This window comes from Drosophila sulfurigaster, chromosome 3 (assembly GCF_023558435.1).
Source record: "Drosophila sulfurigaster albostrigata strain 15112-1811.04 chromosome 3, ASM2355843v2, whole genome shotgun sequence".
Taxonomy (NCBI): Eukaryota; Metazoa; Arthropoda; class Insecta; order Diptera; family Drosophilidae; genus Drosophila; species Drosophila sulfurigaster.
The window spans coordinates 37,660,397-37,678,407 of NC_084883.1; the positions used below are offsets into that span (position 1 = coordinate 37,660,397).

Below are 18,011 nucleotides of genomic sequence, written 5' to 3' on the forward strand. Positions count from 1 at the left end.
TTTCTTGCGCTTGCGCCGCATGTCGCTGCTTTCGGCCCACTGTGCGAGAGCACAAACAGCGTATGTGTGTGTGAATATGGAAAATAGTCTCTGCTGTTGTTGTTGTTGTTGGTTTTTTTTGGTGTACTGTCGTTCGGCTTGAAGCGAACGCTCGGCGTTGGCGTTCAGTTCTCGAGAAGACAGCGACGCGATCGGTTGTGTGTTCGTGTCTCGTGCGTTTGTTGGGAAGCTGCAAGCTGACCGATCGGGAAAAACACTTTTCGAGATTTTCCTTGCCTCGTATTTCCATCGTCGAAATAGATTTCGTAGTGTTTGACAAAAAAAAGCCAAAATAAAATCAAATTAAGTGTGCGAAAAATTAACGGAAATTGTTGTGCGACAGCTGGGTGACCCTGTATGTTTTGTTGTTGTTGTTGTTGGTGTTGGTAAAAAGGTAAATGGCAGACAGCAGTAGCCTCTAATTGAAAGGTGCCTTCGATTGGTTAACATGCAAATAATAACAATAAAAAATCATTAACCATACCCGCGCTCAATTGAAAGGCGATAAAACGCAACAATGGCATTAGCAATGCGTCGGCCCCTCTATTAGATGTCGTCATGCCGTTTCCATTGATTTTTTTTTTATAAATATATGCACGAGTATGTATGTACATATGAACATACATACATAATACATTTGAGATGCAAACATACTCAAGTATGTAAATATTTAATTATGTACATTCCAAGTGCAGCTGCAAGGGACATTGCGCCAATTATGAACATAAACGTTTCATTCATAACAAAAAATAGCAGTGTGTACACACCGACAGACAGCCAGACAGAAAAATATATATTTACATCTGACTGTGTGTGTGTGTGCGTGTGTGTGTGCATCTTCTAAATGGACTGCAATAAACGCATACATGTGTTGAAAATGTGCTGCTGCTGCTGCTGATGTGTATGGTGTGTGGTGTGGGGTGGGTTTTTGCGGATTTTAGAGTGGGAGAGATTGGGGGGAGGGAGCGAGGCTGTCGCTGTGATCGAAGCTTCTTTGCGATTGCATCGCCGCGTGTTTTGAGCGGCGACGGCAAAGCATGATTTATGGCCAACAACATCCGCTAATATAAATACTTGCCACTGAATCTGTGTGTGTGTGTGTGTGTGTGAGTGTGCGTGTGTGCTTATTTGTGTATCAAATTGTCGCGCGCTAAACTATTAAAGGCTTTTTGCGTATTACAACAGAAATCGAAAACGATATTGGGCTCAATAAAAAATAAGAACCCACTAATCAAAATTAACAAAACTGAAAAAAAACTGGATGGGCAGACAACTTGACATATTCAACTTCCGTCGTGGCTGCCCATCATCTGCACACGACATGTATAAACACACCGACACACACTCACACAGACAGACGTTTTGTAAATGTATTGTGCGATTGTAAACACGAATGGCAAGACGAACGACAAGAACTGCCCACTAACAACTGGCGCTGCCCACTCGAGACGTAAACAACAACAACAACAACAACAGCGAACAGCACAACAACAAACCCCCCACAGTAGCGTCGTCAATTCGTATTTTCGATACTTCGGCTTCTCTTTTGTCGTTGTTGTTGCTGTTGTTGTTATTATTTTTCGTAAGCGCCATTAAAATTGCATTTCGTTAAACAGACCCGTAGGCAAGCCCCGTCACTCCTCCTCCCCTTCCCCGCTGTGACTGTCAGTTGCATTTGCCGGCTTCTGTTGGCCCGTTGGCAGTGCCAGACTTTGTGGCTAGCACAGCAAGTAGAGACATGGGCATTGGCCTGGCTAACTGACTAACTGGCAACTGGTGCGCGGCCAATCTGATGACTATCCAGCGTTTAACTAACGTGTTGTTACAATTTTATTTCTCTCGGCGTTTTGCCGCCCGTCGTTGTTGTTGCTTAATCAAATGCGTACTTTTTCATTCATGAGTGCCCATTCATAGGTGTATACAACAAGTGGACTCCAGTGTATAACACTTTTGAATACCCTGTAATCAGTTGAACCTGCCTAAAATATTTATTGCGTTTTCCTTGTTATTTACATACATACTTAAAATACATTTATCTTGATTTCAACGGCGACATATGTAGATCAAGACATGTTAATGGAGGCCCTGAAATTGAAGGTTTTATCAATAAAGCTTTTTGACAAGGGTAACATAACCAGTTAAGTGACAGGTTCTATTACAATTTAATTTTTATATGTCACTTTTCTATTTTTTATTGTCCCGTCTTTTCAGTTAACCCTTGAACTTGGGAATTTATAGTTTTGTACCATAATATAACATAATCAAATTATTGACTCATATTTAGGCACACTGATTTCACTTTAGAATCGGACAAGTTAATTAAAATAATGGGTTCCAAAAGTTAAGAATTTCCTATTTAAATAGAACAGCAATTTCAATTACTTTCACCATAAATATTTTAATTCTTCTGGATGTTTTTAAAAAGTATGGTAATTTGACCACTTTATTTTTAGCTGATCGATCAGAGGATAGTACTAAACATATGTTAAATCTAATAAAATGCTAAAAAACACTACAATATGTTTTTCTAATGCAATTTATGTTATTTTTTTTATTGAAATGTTCAGCATATATGTATATGGAACAGATCATAATTGATGTGGGCGGAACTGGAATTTCACATCGATCAGCTTCAATTTGTGGGTGTTACTGATTCATGGATATACCCCATGTTTATCGGATTTGATTGCGCTAATAAGTTAAAAGTTAATCGCACTTAGACTCGGTGGGGTCTTAAGAGGTGATGTTGTGGCATTCGGCGGGGTTGAGGGGTGCGCAGTGATGGCTATGACGAACGGTTTGTTTACACCCGACAACGCATCCGCGTCCACATCTCCAACACTCAGTTGCTGTCGCAGTTGACGTCGACTGAGACTGCGACTGCGACAGCGACGTCATTGGGATGCTTAGCGTTCGCGCTGCGTTCTAAATTAAGAATGTATGTGGAGACGAATGTTTGAGTGTGCGAGTGTGTGTGTGTGTGCACATAAATATGTATGCGTATGTCGTCAGGTGTTTAAGAATAGTTTCTAGTGGTTTTGTTTCTGATAATGTTTTTTTTTTTTTTTTGTTGAGTTTTTGGTATACGAACATTCCGTACGCAATCCAGAGTGACAGTTACTCAACCATGTGAGATCCGGCGCACTGTCAGATAGCCATGTTGGGGCCTCAACTGGGGTTAATTTGAGGATTACATTCATTTATGAATACATAAACACTACATGCGTAACACACCCATTACGACGTCGGTCGAGTAAATAAACAACAATCATTTGGAAAACTCGCAATCTTATACCGACAATCACAACAAATACTAAATATGTTTTTCTTGAATGACATTTCTTACTCAATTTGCGAATTTTCATTTGAGATTTTTATTATGTGTTTTTATTTATTTTAAATGTTTTTCTCAGAAAGTCATTAAACCACTTTGATATTCTTTTAAATTTCAACAATTTGATTAAAGTTTTTATAGCGCTTTTTGTTTGCGGCGACACTTTGTTGAAATACGCTTTAAAACCATTGTTTTCTGCGTGCCAACGATTTATGTGACTATAATTTATGTTCTTCGACTATTTATGCTCTGGTTTTCCATATAATTCATGTGAAATCAAAATAGTTTTTGATGCAATCATTCATATAGAAATTAAATTTAGATTCTCTTGGAGATACATTTTAAAACACATCAGTTTTTAGCATCAGCAACTACTCAAAACAAACTTATGACAGACTGATGATATAGTGCTTCGGAAGGTCCTATTTATCTATGTCAAAAAGAGGTATAATGAGTTTGTCAATGTAGAAATGTGTAGGCATAGAAAATGCTGTAATTTCAGCAGGAAAATTTGTAGGACTAAACGCGAATATTTTAGTATTTATATTTTACATATTTTGGGTACTTCTTCTGCATTTTTTAGTTTACTTATTCTTCTATTCAGTTTACTCTTCGAGAATTCAATGCAAATGGTGTAGAAAGTGTGCTTGATTGGGTTTATTCTTTCTTCCTGTAAAAGCCCAGAAATCTTTTGGGAAAAACAGGAATGGTGTAACTTCAACTGAAGTAGCCAGAAACCGTGATTTATTTTTGTTGCCCAGTCTGCCTTTTGTTTGCATCCTTAAAGGGACAATACGTGACCATATATGCAATGAGTGTTGAATGTATTCACATGAATCTTATCTAAATTTGGTCAGCGTACAAACGTTGACGTAAGATCGCCTGTACTTGTTTCAGAAAAATAAATATACGAGTACATTGTGAGTGTTTTTTGTTCAGCATAATCAAGTGCTGCTGTTGCCACTTTAAATTCCACAGTGCAACTTGAAGTTAATGATATTAATTGGGGGTGGGGGAAAGGGGGATGCAACGGACCAAAAGTCAATGCATAGTGTATTCAACGGGTACTCGTATCTGATATCGAATCGAGTGAGTCTCATTCAGTGCGTTCGGTTCTTTCGGTTCTTCGCATTCGTCAAAGAGCAGCCGCAGTTTCAATTTTTAAAAATAATTTATCTTTATGTTTTTAATTTTTGCTCATCTGTTTGTCTGTTTGTAATTACATGAGTACATGAAATAATTTCACTTTTTTTTTTTTCTCATGCCCACGCGTTTGATCGTCGAGTTTTTAAGGTCTCTTGCAAGTTCAAATTTTTGCTTTGTAGTTGATACTTAGCCCTGGCTGGGCAAACCGTTTGACTGCGTCAGTGTCTGACTGTCTGCTCTAAATAAATTCGAAACAAAAATCGGAATTGTGTTTAATTGTGCGCCGCCCAAAGATCTGACTGGTTGTGATTGTGCTTCATTTTTTTTTTTGACGCAAATTAGCCGATTAGTTAGGCCAAATTAAACAAGTTAATTGCTCGGGCATAGCATTGGACTGTGCCAGCTTTACATGTTGTACTACACACATAGAGAAGAGATGTTCGCATATGATATAACGAGTACTCATAACATATGCAATCATTTCGTTGGCAAAGTGAATAAACTGACAGTAGCATAAACATTTCATTAACTCGATCTGTTTATGATCTTTTCATTTCAGTGATCTCGTTCTTATATAACTTACATGCAAATATCAACTCCCGCACTCTCAAAGCGATCTTGATCTTGATCGGTTGTTGTTTTTGTGAAATATAAACATTTTTTTTTGTTTTTCTTTTTTGCTTTGCATTTTGAATGTACATAATACATCAAAAGACTATTGTTTATCAAAATTCATTGATATTTCGAATTGAAATTGTTTATGTTTTTCTTTTTATTTTCAATTCATAAATAATTTGATTTTAATTAACTGAATAAAAGGAAATAAATATATAAATATAATTAATCATTATTAAAAATGAAAATATAATTTAGAAATACTGAAAAATAAAATTCAAAATTATATTAATGACTAAATTTTCTAAACATTTAAATAAAAAAAATAGTAGAATAAAAACGTAATCGATTTTTAAGCATTTAACTATGAATGAAATCTAAGGAAGCGAAAAAAATAATACCTCGATGATTTCATTTCCCTATAATAAAAATAATAATAGAATGAAATTGAATGAAATAAATTATGTGCAATAAAAACGTATTAAATACGACAGCGAAACCAAATAAATACTTAATGATTTTATTTGCTTTATAATTCCAGAGCTTGCCATTGTTGTTCAGAGAAGAATCGGGGCTAAAGCATCACCAAATAATAATACCATAAAAGCCATGTGGCTAATTTACAACATATTCAAATGGCTGGCACTCTTACAGCTTGTGGTCCCAAGTCAGGTGAGCACTAAACACACAACAATGGGGCAATCCCACTTGACACACAACCCCGAATTCACATATTCGTGATGTCAATCGAATACAATTCTCTTGCCGAACTGTGAATAATTTACAAATTTGTCGACTCACAACTTGTGCAGCAATTATCTCAGTCCCCAAATTGAGTAATCCCATTGTGGTCTACTATATTATGTTCTGATACATATCTGTTAAATACATAACATACACAAATGTATATAGATAGATAGATACTCGTATCTGTGACCCCGGCAACGAAACGGTATCGAGTACCCTTGAATGATTTTTCGTGCAGTTTGTCGATTTCCGCATGAGTGAGTGAGTGTTACAGTTAGTCGCAGTTCAATCACCAAAATTGGTAAGGTTAGACAACTCTGGCATGACCTAGCTTTCTATGGGACAAGGTGTGATAGCCATTAAATTGTTTCAGTTTGGGTTTTTGGTTTTAATTTCTTCTTTATTCCCTGGGAATAACTTGAACTTAAAGCAAGCTTTTATTTTGAGGAATGTAAAAATCTTTGTTTTTTATAAGGTAAAATAGATTGTGATGAGCTCAGTGAAAATGTTTATAAAAGACTCTAAAGTTATAGGATTGCGGTGAAGAATCTGGGTGTTAATATTAACTATTTTTTGTCAAAATTTGTGATACAATTCAAATTTACATTTACAATTCTGAAAGTTGTCTTCGTTTAATCCTCATCACGAATGAATAGGGGAACATTAAATAGATTTGGTTTCTTATAATAATGTTATTTTTATTAAGAATCACAAATTTATTTTAATACAGAATCTAAGGTTATAGGCATAGTTTTCGGAGTTTTAATTTTACCAACATTCTGTTAAATTTCTTATACTACATAAATAATAACATATGTTTATATGATTGGTACATTGTCTTCTAGTTTTAGTAGTAAATTTAATTCAAGGCTTGCAAATGCATTTAGAATCAAATTTTCAGGGTTGACCGAGGCCAAAGTAAACTAAATTTATTTACATGCCCGAGACCTCAATTAATCCAAAAGTTATTGAATTAATTTTCTTAATGCATGCCTGAAGGCTGCATTTGTATATAATGCAAAGATTACAATGTGCATTAACAGGGAGACAAATATAGAAAACTGGATGTCAAATTTGATAAGAATAGATCACATAGATGCTGAGAGTGAGATGATCTCATAAACAGATGGATAAAACATTAAACTAAGTGTAGGGTAACTAGAGTGCCTATAGAGCTGGTTCGTCATCAATTACAACAGGAACTTGTGAGCCAATTTTTACGACGGCATCGTGCAGTCGCAACCTATTTTCGATTAGACTGCGACTGAGACTGAGGCAGGAAAAAAGGGATATGCCACCCGATGTTGGCTGGCTGGCTGGTGGATGATGTGCTGTGATGTGGTGTGCCGGGAGAGCGGAGATCTATGTTATTTTTAGCTGGGAGCTGGAAGCATAAATGCATCGATGCAGCGCCCTGAGTCAGACGAGAGCAATGACACCTCAAATGCATCGCTTCCATCTTCCATCCCCTGCGCTACTTTCGCGCGGGGCTGCGGCCTGAATTATCCACACTGGCGGGCATATATATATAGTATAGCATAGCATAGTATAGTATATAAAAATATATACACTCTATGTAATTGTGGTCTCGTTTTTGTTGTTGTCTTTTTGTTGCCTTGGCAATCGTTAAGATGTCTGCGACGCTCGACAAATGGGGAACTTTGCTGGCGACTCGAGTAATCAATGAAAGATTTGCGATTTTTTGTGTTTTTTATGTTATTGCAGTGCGGCTTTGTGCAGGAAGCAAAGCGACACATACGCGCCGAGTTCAATGATGCACTGGGTCATCATAGATACCATGGCTCCCATTGGCACAACGGGCAGCGAGTGCATCGTCTCCACATGCCATCGCACAGTCATCAGCGTTGGAGTGGCCGACGACGATCGCTCAATCATGCGCATCCCTTCAGCCGTTGGACGCAGTGGACGCAGTGCGATGACGATTGCATCCGGCACAGGGAACGCTACTGCAAAGCGAAGCGGAAGTGCGGACACACCAAGCACATGGAGCAGCGCAAGTGTCTGCAGTAAGTATCGATGCTGGCGACTGAAACACGATCTCAGCGAGGGGGATTCGATTTCATAATGCTTCCTATTTTATAGAAGGGCGTATTATTTTAATGGCAATCGTAAAGACAAATCAGCTAGAGGTAGCTTTGATTCTATAAAGTGTATTATTAAATAGACTATAAAAAAAGTCTGTCTGTCTAACTATATTCATCACCTAGAACTCAAATATGACTTCTTGATGACAATATTTTCTGGGCAATTTTAATGAACTTTAGAAAGCTAAGTTTCACAGTCTAAAGTATCAGACTACAATTGTGTTATATAATAATATCTATATTTACAACGCTTGTTTATAAATTTTCTATATTACAAAAGGCATATGAATTTAATGACAATCGTAAAAGCAAGTAATAGGCAATAAGAGGCAGACTATAACATATACTAAATTACTAAATAGCGTTTATAGCATGATCATGTCTACCACTTCGCTTATATTCATTGTTTCCAATATTTTCCATACTCATAAAACGAACTTTAAAACTTACAACGACTCTTGAATGAGCATAGTCTTAAAGCATCAAACAAACAAATATCTATATTTACAATGCTTGTTTATAAATTATCTTTATTACGATCGGACGTTAAACATTTTAAAACTTATTTAATGGGGTGAAGATCAGTTGCAACTACATTTTATATACATATTTATTATATACATAAGATTGTTTACTAAATATAGATAGCAGGTATATTAAAGTCGAGCACTTTCCAATGTTCTGCATTGTTTTTATTTAGCTGTCATCCCGTTGAAAAGTGGCATAAGCCCAAAGAAGAGCATCACTTCCCGAGCACCCAGAGCCAATCGCCATCCATTATCATTAATGCTGCAGCAGCTGCAGCTGGTGGACCAACTTACCCCGCGCATATAGCTGAAGCACATCCCAGTCCACATCCCATTCTACATCCCAGTCCCGACCATGGTCCCATTTTGGATGCAGACTCTGTTGAGGTTGTGCATCGCAAGCCGCCGCATTTCTATCCCATCGAAGAGGAGGAAATGGAAGAAGATGATGATGACTCAAGCTTTCCAGAGGATCAAGGTGACTTCTTTGTACTCAAACGAAGCAGACAAAAGGCGCGTCAACAGTCCAGACAACACGCGAGGCAGAGGAACAAGAAGAGAACTAAGCCAAGGCCAAAACCCAGACCGAAGCCTAGACCCAACTATATAGACGATGACTTTGAGGACTATCTGGAGAAGCGTTCGTTTAACTCGCGGCAGCGCAGTTTAGGCAGCATAGAGAGCGACTCCGGTTTGGAGGGCGATGTCTTCCAGTACGAGGACTTTGACATGGATCAAGATAATGCATATGCCGACTCGGAGGAGTACGGGGAATATCGCAACATCACCTGGGAGCGCAATTCGCCAGATGGACTTGTGTCCAGACATCGACGTCTCTATACGAAATGGAGCCGTTGGACGAGATGCTCACCGAAATGCACCACGCGACGCTACAAGTAAGTTGAGATCGTCTACTTGGCGTATACTTAATAATAGTAATATTAAATGCGTATACTTAATACAATTTTTTTTTATGAGAAATAACGTTAGGCGTTAAAGGGAAAGCTATTAATATTTATGTGAAAGATTTATTGATTTTTAAAATTGAATTCTGAAACTGAAATATTATGAATTAAAAGTAAAAGCTTTGTTTAATATACATACGTCCGAAAAATCTTCTTTAGAGATGTTAGCTTTTTTTAATTGGAATATCAAAGCTGTTAATATTCATTAATTTTCTATGAACAATGTGAGATTTGATAATTTAAAACAATTTGAACTTAATTCTCTTTTACTGTAATGTTTATTTCTGCAATTACAAATGAAGTGATTTTATTTCTTTAAGAATAATATAGAATTTTGTACAAACAAATTTTAAGCCGGAAATTTTTTTAATTTTTTAAAGTAATCCTTAAATATTAGTATAAAATTATGTTTCTCATATAAATATTCAGTTAAGTACCTTTCATTGCGTATACTTAATCTATTTTCCTTTCCCTAGAAAGTGCCGCGTCATGGATCAGTGTGGCCGTGAGGTGCTGCGTGAGATCGCATACTGCTACACGGAGAACAGCTTCTGCCAGCAGTGGCTGCAGACGCAAGTGCAGAAAGCTCCTGTCTACGAGACACGACCCAGCACTGGAGGCGTCTCTGCCATGCGACGCATGCACACGGAACCGGGAACAACAGCGTTGAGCAAAAACGATGTGAATGTCATCATGAGTGGGCGTGGCTATCGCGGACCAGAATATTCCCCACTTAAGTTGCAATGTGGCCAGGCGCCGCAAAGCATGAATAACATGCTGAAGATCATTGGCGGCAGGCGTGCTGAAAAAGGACATTGGCCTTGGCAGGTGGCGATCTTCAATCGCTTCAAAGAAGCTTTCTGCGGTGGCACCTTGATTGCTCCTCTCTGGGTTCTTACAGCGGCACATTGTGTGCGCAAGGTGCTCTATGTGCGCTTTGGGGAACACAATCTCAGCTACGACGATGGAACCGAGGTGACGCTGCGTGTCAAGACGAGCTTCAAGCATCCCAACTTCGATAAGCGCACCGTGGACAGCGATGTGGCGCTTTTAAGGTGAGTACATGGGTTAACTCCTGATGATTGATTTTATAGTATTTTTTCGTACCGTATGTCCATCGACGTCCAAATGAACTAGCTAAGGTCATATTCTCAGTGTGGCTAAACTCTAAAAAAGTACAACAATTAAGGAGAATAGATTATAGTATAGTTTAGTAAATAAACTACTTCTACTAAATGTTTCTTGACTCATTGTCAATTGTAATCTAATCAGAAAAGCTTTAACATGAGCGGATTATATCACAGTTTTGTAAGTTACACTATCTATATCCAATTGTATTTGCCAAAGCTTATCAACTTTCCAAATTTTACTTTAACTGGACTAATATCATATAATTATGTAGTTATTATCTAATTATTATCAATTTGAGATGTCGAAATTGTATCAACATAAACTACGCTTAGTATTCAAGATTTCTCTTTGCTAGTTATTTTAATTTAATGACCACGCGAAGATAGCTTTAATTTCACTTTATCATACATTTCTCCCACTTTAAGACTCCCGAAGCCTGTGAATTCGACCAGCTGGATCCGCTACTCTTGCCTGCCACGTCCCTACCAGCAATTGCCTAAAAATGTGGACTGCACAGTCATTGGCTGGGGTAAGCGACGCAATAGGGCAGTGATTGGTACTCGAATCTTACACCAAGCACATGTGCCCATCATTCCCATGGACAATTGCAGAAGTGTGTACCAGGATTACACCATAACAAAGGTTGGAAGTGACAGAGTCTTAAAGGAACTTGTAATTACAATATTTTCTATCTTCAGAACATGTTTTGCGCTGGACATCGTCGAGGTCGCATTGACACTTGTGCCGGGGATTCGGGAGGTCCTTTGCTCTGTCGGGATACGACTAAACCCAATCATCCGTGGACCATCTTTGGCATTACTTCGTTTGGAGATGGCTGCGCCAAGCGCAACAAGTTTGGCATCTACGCCAAGGTGCCAAACTATGTGGATTGGGTGTGGTCGGTGATCAACTGCGATGGCAATTGCAAGATGCACTAGATAGTTAGCATATTACGCTATAAGTATTTCCTCGAGTCCCTAGATTTAATTTAGGCTTAAGCTCGTTATGTTTCAGAGGCTGTGAGATACTTATATACATTTTTTTAAATCGCTTGCGAGCAAATCTCATCATGTAAATACTAAACATACTCCTATACTTGTATAAGTACTCATTAGTGTGCACAGGAAATCTGAATGAATGACTCGAGTCCTTTTGTGTCCCCTTGAAAAGGCGAATTCCCCTAACTCGACTCGAAAACTGTTTTATTATTTTAAACAGAACTAAAATACGTAAAATAAACTACGAATGGAAATTAACACTAACTAAACTAACTCAACTAATTAGCTAAGATTTGTCAGCGTTTCTAAATAAGAATTTCGGTCTACAGAGAATTAGAGCAAATTTATATAAATGAAAAAAATAAGTGTTGGTAGATAGCTTTAAGCTGAGCAATAAACTAGTGGAATAAATTATTTAATAAAGGTATACGAATTAACATAATTGTCTTAATATATTTTAATAATTCACAGCGAAACGTTGTAAATAATAAAAGCTGCCGCATTAACGAGTTCAAATGTCGCGCGCCATAATTAGATTCCACTGTGTGTAGGTGTAGCGCGTGCTACGTTGAGGGCTCTAAGTGAAACGTAATATAACTCAGTTCAGTTCGACACCCACAGCAGGGGCTGCCGTTGCGTCTGTGTTTGTGTGTGAGCAGTGTTGGATGTTTACGCTAGAGGCTAGTAGGCGTTAGAAAGAGCAGCTGGAAACAGAATGGTTGTGAGACAGGCTTGATTGTATGCGTATGGAAGAGCAGCTCAGCAAGCCGAGAACAGTTCAATAGTGTAGACTGTAAGCTGAGAGCAGTTGAGAACGGAGCTGAGTGCGATAGACTGAGAACAGTTGTAACACACTTGATAATTAAGGCAGGTCACGGGCAATGACTCACCATTTTACGTCAACAGATGGCGCATTAATTTAGAAAGAAATTAGTTCATTTGTTTGCAGCTAACAACTAATTATAGACTACTGCCAAAAACTAAACAAAGAGCAAAAATGGTTTTTTCATACTTTAATTTATTACAATAAGTATTAAATGCTGCCCGTTCAGGCGTTCAATATAATAAAACTATTTAACGGGTCATTTTTACATTTCTTCTACTAGACAATAAGAGTATAGTTGTTGTGTATCATAAAAAAAACCATCACAAGATTCACCAGCATACTACAGCGTGTGTTTGCACATACTAGTATGTAATCTATATAAGGTTGCGCATCAACAAATCCCTCCCTCCCTCCATCCATCCATCCGTCCAACCAACTACTATCAGGCCATGACGTAGTGCAGCGCCACCGAAGCGAGCAGCACCAAGAGGGCTACTGCAATGCCCACCATGTAGAGGCTGCGCGATAGTTCACGCTTTGGCATCGAGCTGGACATGGTACGATTATCATCCACATTATCGGTCTCCTGAAATCTGGCTGTGAAATTGCTATCTGGCAGACCTTCGGCATCCAAGACAATCGCTTCGGGATCAATTTCAACATCGAGCACTTGCTTGGCCTGTGAGACGGCAACGGTGGGTGCTTCGCCACGGAAAAGATACTCCGAGAACTGTATGGTGCTGGTCGACGGACTGGCGCCATCTGCCGGAATGCTGAAGAACACACGTCGCGGTGGCTCACTGATGTAGACAGCTTCGTTTGAGACATGCGGATCGGTCAAGCCATCGCAATAGACTTGAATACGTGTGATCAGCGAACGCAAGACATCGTCACGAACGAAACGTTTTACATCGGCGATTGTGTTGCGTGAATTGCAGTAAATCCGTGAGAAGATCATGCCGCTCATCCGTAGCGTGCCATTAAATTCGCTTATTTTGATGTTGGCCGGACTGTTCAGCTGACACTTGACGGGCATCACAATGCTGGCACGTATCACATTGCCATTGCCGTTGGATCCGTCATCCGAGGATAACAAATGCAGTCCTGAAGCTGGTCCCGTTGCTGTGCTGCTGCCCGATGCTGTGCTATTTGTGCTTGACGAGGTTTTCAATTTGTCATCCGATTGTTTCTTTTTCTTTATGTACGTCTGCAAATCGATGGTGTCCTCGACGATTTCGTTTTGTAAAAACACCTCACTGGCGATGAGATATTTGCGTATGGTCAATATAATGTTTTGGAACTGTTCTTCGATGTTAATACGTCGTGCCGGATCGATAATGGGTATAACATCGTCCAGATCGTAATTGCACTCGAGCGGTATCCATTCAAATGGCTTCTCCACAAAGCGATGATCCATTTTGGTGAACGTGCCGCCGCTAAGATAAAATATACACACGTTAATAAGGATGAATCATACATGTTGTTTTTCGCAAAAGCACTACAGAATAATAATTAACACACAACGAGTATATAGTATAGTATATATAGAGTATTGTTATCTAGAGTCAAAACCGAAACACATAAAATGCAATCCATAAAACGAAACTACGAACTTAGTGAATATACGATAAAAACATTCGCGTTAATAAACATTCAAAAGTGTATTTGTATTTGTATTGTAGGTAGTTGAAATTTCAAATATGTTATGTTATTTACCATATAATGCATTTTATGTTTGCCGTAAAATACGATTTTTTGCAATGTCTTAGAGTAAGTAGAGTTTAATTGAGATAATTGATTAAAGAACATACAAGATACATATGTAAGTCAACAGCAAATCTTAATGCCCTAACCCGAGCACTCAACTCAATTAATTTTGGTATTAGTATCTAAGCAGTTTGTACTTACTTCCCGTAGGTAAAGTTCTTGCAGAGTAATCTCTTGTCGGCCAGCGAGTAGGCGAGAAATACATATTCAGTCTGTGCCATATCTGTGGTGTACACTCCAAACGAGCTGTTGCTCTGCAGCAGCAAACTATAAACATAAAAGTCAAATTAGTTCAATAGTTCAACATTTAATAAGTAGTACAGTTAAACTCGAGTTTCGGCCGTGAAATACCCGTCAAGTAATTTTTGGGGAATATAAAATCATGCAGTGTGTCAAATGAGATCATTTCTTCAACATTTAACAACGTAGTTAGGCTAAGAGCGAATTTGCTGGACTGAAAAATATCCGGTTAGCACTTAAAATCGAATGAATCTTACAATTACTCTGCTCAAAGCAAATGCAGCGTAAACTTAAAATTAAAACAAAATTATAATTGAATTCGAAGTAATAAATTGTTTTTGATAGGCGTTGTACGCCAAATTTTGATTTTTTAATAGTCTCCAAGATCTAGGTTTTCTGATAAACGAACACACAGACAGGCGGAAATTAGTACGACATATATTTATATATATGAACAATACTGTTTAAGACCGGAAATATATGTTCAATATACATTTGAAATTTCCGATCAATTGAAATACCCCACTAGAGTATGGCTGCCGGGTATAATTAAATTCGGTACTCACTCGTAGACATCGGAGAACAGTTTCTTGGCGTTCTTAAATTCTTCGCTGTTTTCATCGGCGACCTCGGACAGCGTAGAGGATATGAAAATACCTGAAGAGACAAAGATAAATTATGAAATTGGGTCACAGGTGGGCGTCCTGAGAGGGGGAGGGGCAATGCAAACCTATGACGTCAAAGGAACCGGGACACATTTTGCTAGCACTCAGCCACTGCGATGCTAGCGCCTGTGAGTTGACATCGCGAATTGTGAAATTCACATCGTTTAGGTCCTCCAAGTCGGCATCCTCCTCATTGTTACGGGCCAAGTGCACAACAATACTCTTGGTTAAGTCAGCTTGCTGTGGGTGGGGGAGGTGGCAATAGAGTCAACAAAATAATCTACGTGGCGACGGCCGGCGAAAGGAGCGTTAACTTACATGCCCAACGATTATGCCGTACGAGAAACTGTGCTCTTGAGCGCATTTTTCCAGATAGACCTCATCGGCTTTGCTCAAAAGCACGGTACGCATAATTTGACGTTTTTATTTTCACAGAAATAACAATATCTATATACTTTCGTGTGTAATTTGTGTGCGTGCAGTCAACTCGGAGCTGACACTCAGCGTGACCGTTACTTGGTTCTCGAATTATACCAAAGCGAAAAAAGTATTTATTTGAAATTTTTTGGTATTTCGATAAGATTCAACTTGCGATAGTTATATTCGATAAGCAATTAGCGCTCAATTCAAAATATTAAACAGTGTAAGTATTTACTAAGCTTTTTAATTAGTAAAAAGTTAAGAAATTATTTTATTTAGAATAAGCAATTGATAAAACGGCACTCATTGTGTGGTTATTTTCTTTCATTTTCTATTATTATCGATAATTTTTACAACAACAGGAGAAGAATCGATTTTTGGTTGATTATTCGACTTAATATCGACTAGTATCGCTAACCAATAGGGAGCAAGAAGAAGATCGATTGTAATCGGCTCCAATTCAAAATTTGAAATACTTACGAAAATTAAAAGTAGAAACTATAATTAAAGTGCTGCAATGGGTGAGTAATTAATGTGTTCTATTTAAAAAATTATTGATTTGTCAATGAGCAAACATTGATGATAATTAAGTATAAACAATGGACTTGTGAATAAAATTTCGCACAACAAAACACATATTAAAGTAGGTAGCATGTGTGGGGACTTAAGCACACACCTGGTGCAGCAAGCCGTCACTTCAATTGCATTGTGATTATGACTCGCAAGCACACACACACAATCACTCACATACAGAGAGAAGAAACTTACAATCTTGAGCGATGAATAATCAACTGCATACTTTAAAGCTCTTAAATTAAGGCAGCAACCTTATTACTCCGTAATGATTGCGTGCTCGAAGACCACGGGCCACGTCGTTCACCGTTCATCGGTCGTCGGACGTTGGTCGTCGGTCAATACAATCTATATGCATATTTGTGTATGTTCATATATACATATCGACACAATACATATAGTATGTGTGCCACCCAAATGGTCAAGTGTTTTGTGGATTATGGCGAACGGACGCGATCGGTAATCGAATTAGGTAAACAAACACTCAATAAAGCGAGTGTTCGTTGTGCATACGCGTATAGACACACACACACACACACACACACATTGAGGCGAGTCAGCAGCGAGATTGGGATTGCGATTGCGCCGTGATGACAGGCTAAAACTAAATGAAATTTCGTTAAAGGTGGTCGCTTGCGGCCTGGCTGCGAACCATCTGCTTGTGTGAATGCTTGATTGTTGAAGTGCCACTTGATGGCGCGAGGGCGCACGCTACTCTCAAGCTTCCCCTTCTCCGTTCCCAACTCCAACTCCATCTCCATCTCCATCTTCAACTCCAACTCCAAGTCGGACTGCTCGATTCACATCTTATTTACATAGTAAATTATTCCTGTTCGATTGTTTGCGTTTGCTCTGGATCTCTGGCATGAAAGCACTTGAGCGTCATCGTCAGCTTTCATCGTCGTCGTCAGTTCATTCATGATTTACCTTTCACAATTTGATTTATCTGCATATGTATGTTATGTGCATTTCATATGTTGCTCTCTGTCTGTCGTAGATAAATATTTGAGCTCATTTTCCTGTGCAATATTTTTGTGGAGCCGTTAGTGAGACATCTTGTTATGGAATATCAAGCATTTTTATTATTTTTTTTCTTGAACGTGCGCGCAGTTTTATGTTCTATTAATCCAGGAACTGGGTAATTGCCTTCGTTTGAGATGATCACCGCCAGCAGCAAGCAGCCAAATCAAATCACAAAGGATCAGTGCAATTTGGCTTCTGTGCAGCCAGCACTATTTGCCAATGCCCCGAAGTTGCAAGAGGCAAGAAGCAAGAGGCATTCTGTGTGGTTTGCCAATCACGCCATGTGTAGCTTAGTTGCAGTTTCGATTCAGATTTGAGTCGCCTTGCCCAAGCAGCGCATCAATCATTCATCACGCACACCACAAACTCACAAAGAGTGAAAGAGAGAAAGACGACTCCGAAGACATGACAAGACAAGATCAGAGTCCACAAACCTGATCGCTTTCGCATTCGCATTCTGCATACTGAGCAAATCTTGAGCTTCTCTAAGTTGACGTACATAACATATCTGGCAGCTGGTTTTGATCTTCAAATCGTGCATTAAACTCTCTGAAGCGCAAGTTTCCTGATGATGCATTGAGCCGCAATACATATAGGAAATAAGTCAATACAAGAAATGAAATAAAAATATATGCAAGCATTTGAAATAATTGAGAATTATTTGAAAAATTTATGAGAAATTTAACTTATATATATATTTAACTTTATTCTGTTAATGCTTACAAATTACAAACTCCTTTTAGGGCAATTTTAATTAATGAAAAAATATAATTTTGTGTGTATTTTAATGTAAAATTGGATAAATTTCTTAAAATAATATAATCAATTTATTTTGTACTTTGTTTTAATAATTCAATTGAAAATGTATTCAATAAAAACGGTGTATATTT

General features: G+C 38.3%; 2 protein-coding genes across 3 annotated transcripts; one reads left to right on the plus strand and one right to left on the minus strand.

Annotated features, from left to right (window-relative positions):
* Positions 1-169: 169 nt before the first annotated feature.
* On the plus strand, positions 170-12,059 carry LOC133840627 (uncharacterized). Of its 2 annotated transcripts, none has more exons than XM_062272562.1 (7): positions 170-433; positions 5,676-5,806; positions 7,607-7,908; positions 8,687-9,409; positions 9,955-10,533; positions 11,035-11,251; positions 11,308-12,059. In XM_062272562.1, the coding sequence occupies exons 2-7, from the start codon at positions 5,744-5,746 to the stop codon at positions 11,545-11,547; spliced, it is 2,124 nt and encodes a 707-aa protein (XP_062128546.1). In that variant the 5' UTR covers positions 170-433; positions 5,676-5,743; the 3' UTR covers positions 11,548-12,059. The 2 variants fall into 2 exon arrangements, with proteins under 2 accessions (XP_062128546.1, XP_062128547.1); XM_062272563.1 differs by having other exon boundaries at positions 170-394.
* Positions 12,060-12,605: 546 nt separating this feature from the next.
* LOC133840630 (protein odr-4 homolog) lies at positions 12,606-15,618 on the minus strand. Its single transcript, XM_062272572.1, has 5 exons — positions 15,424-15,618; positions 15,171-15,345; positions 15,007-15,097; positions 14,342-14,467; positions 12,606-13,869 (listed from the first exon to the last, which is right to left on the minus strand). The coding sequence occupies exons 1-5, from the start codon at positions 15,514-15,516 to the stop codon at positions 12,876-12,878; spliced, it is 1,479 nt and encodes a 492-aa protein (XP_062128556.1). The 5' UTR covers positions 15,517-15,618; the 3' UTR covers positions 12,606-12,875.
* Between the last annotated feature and the right edge of the window lie 2,393 nt (positions 15,619-18,011).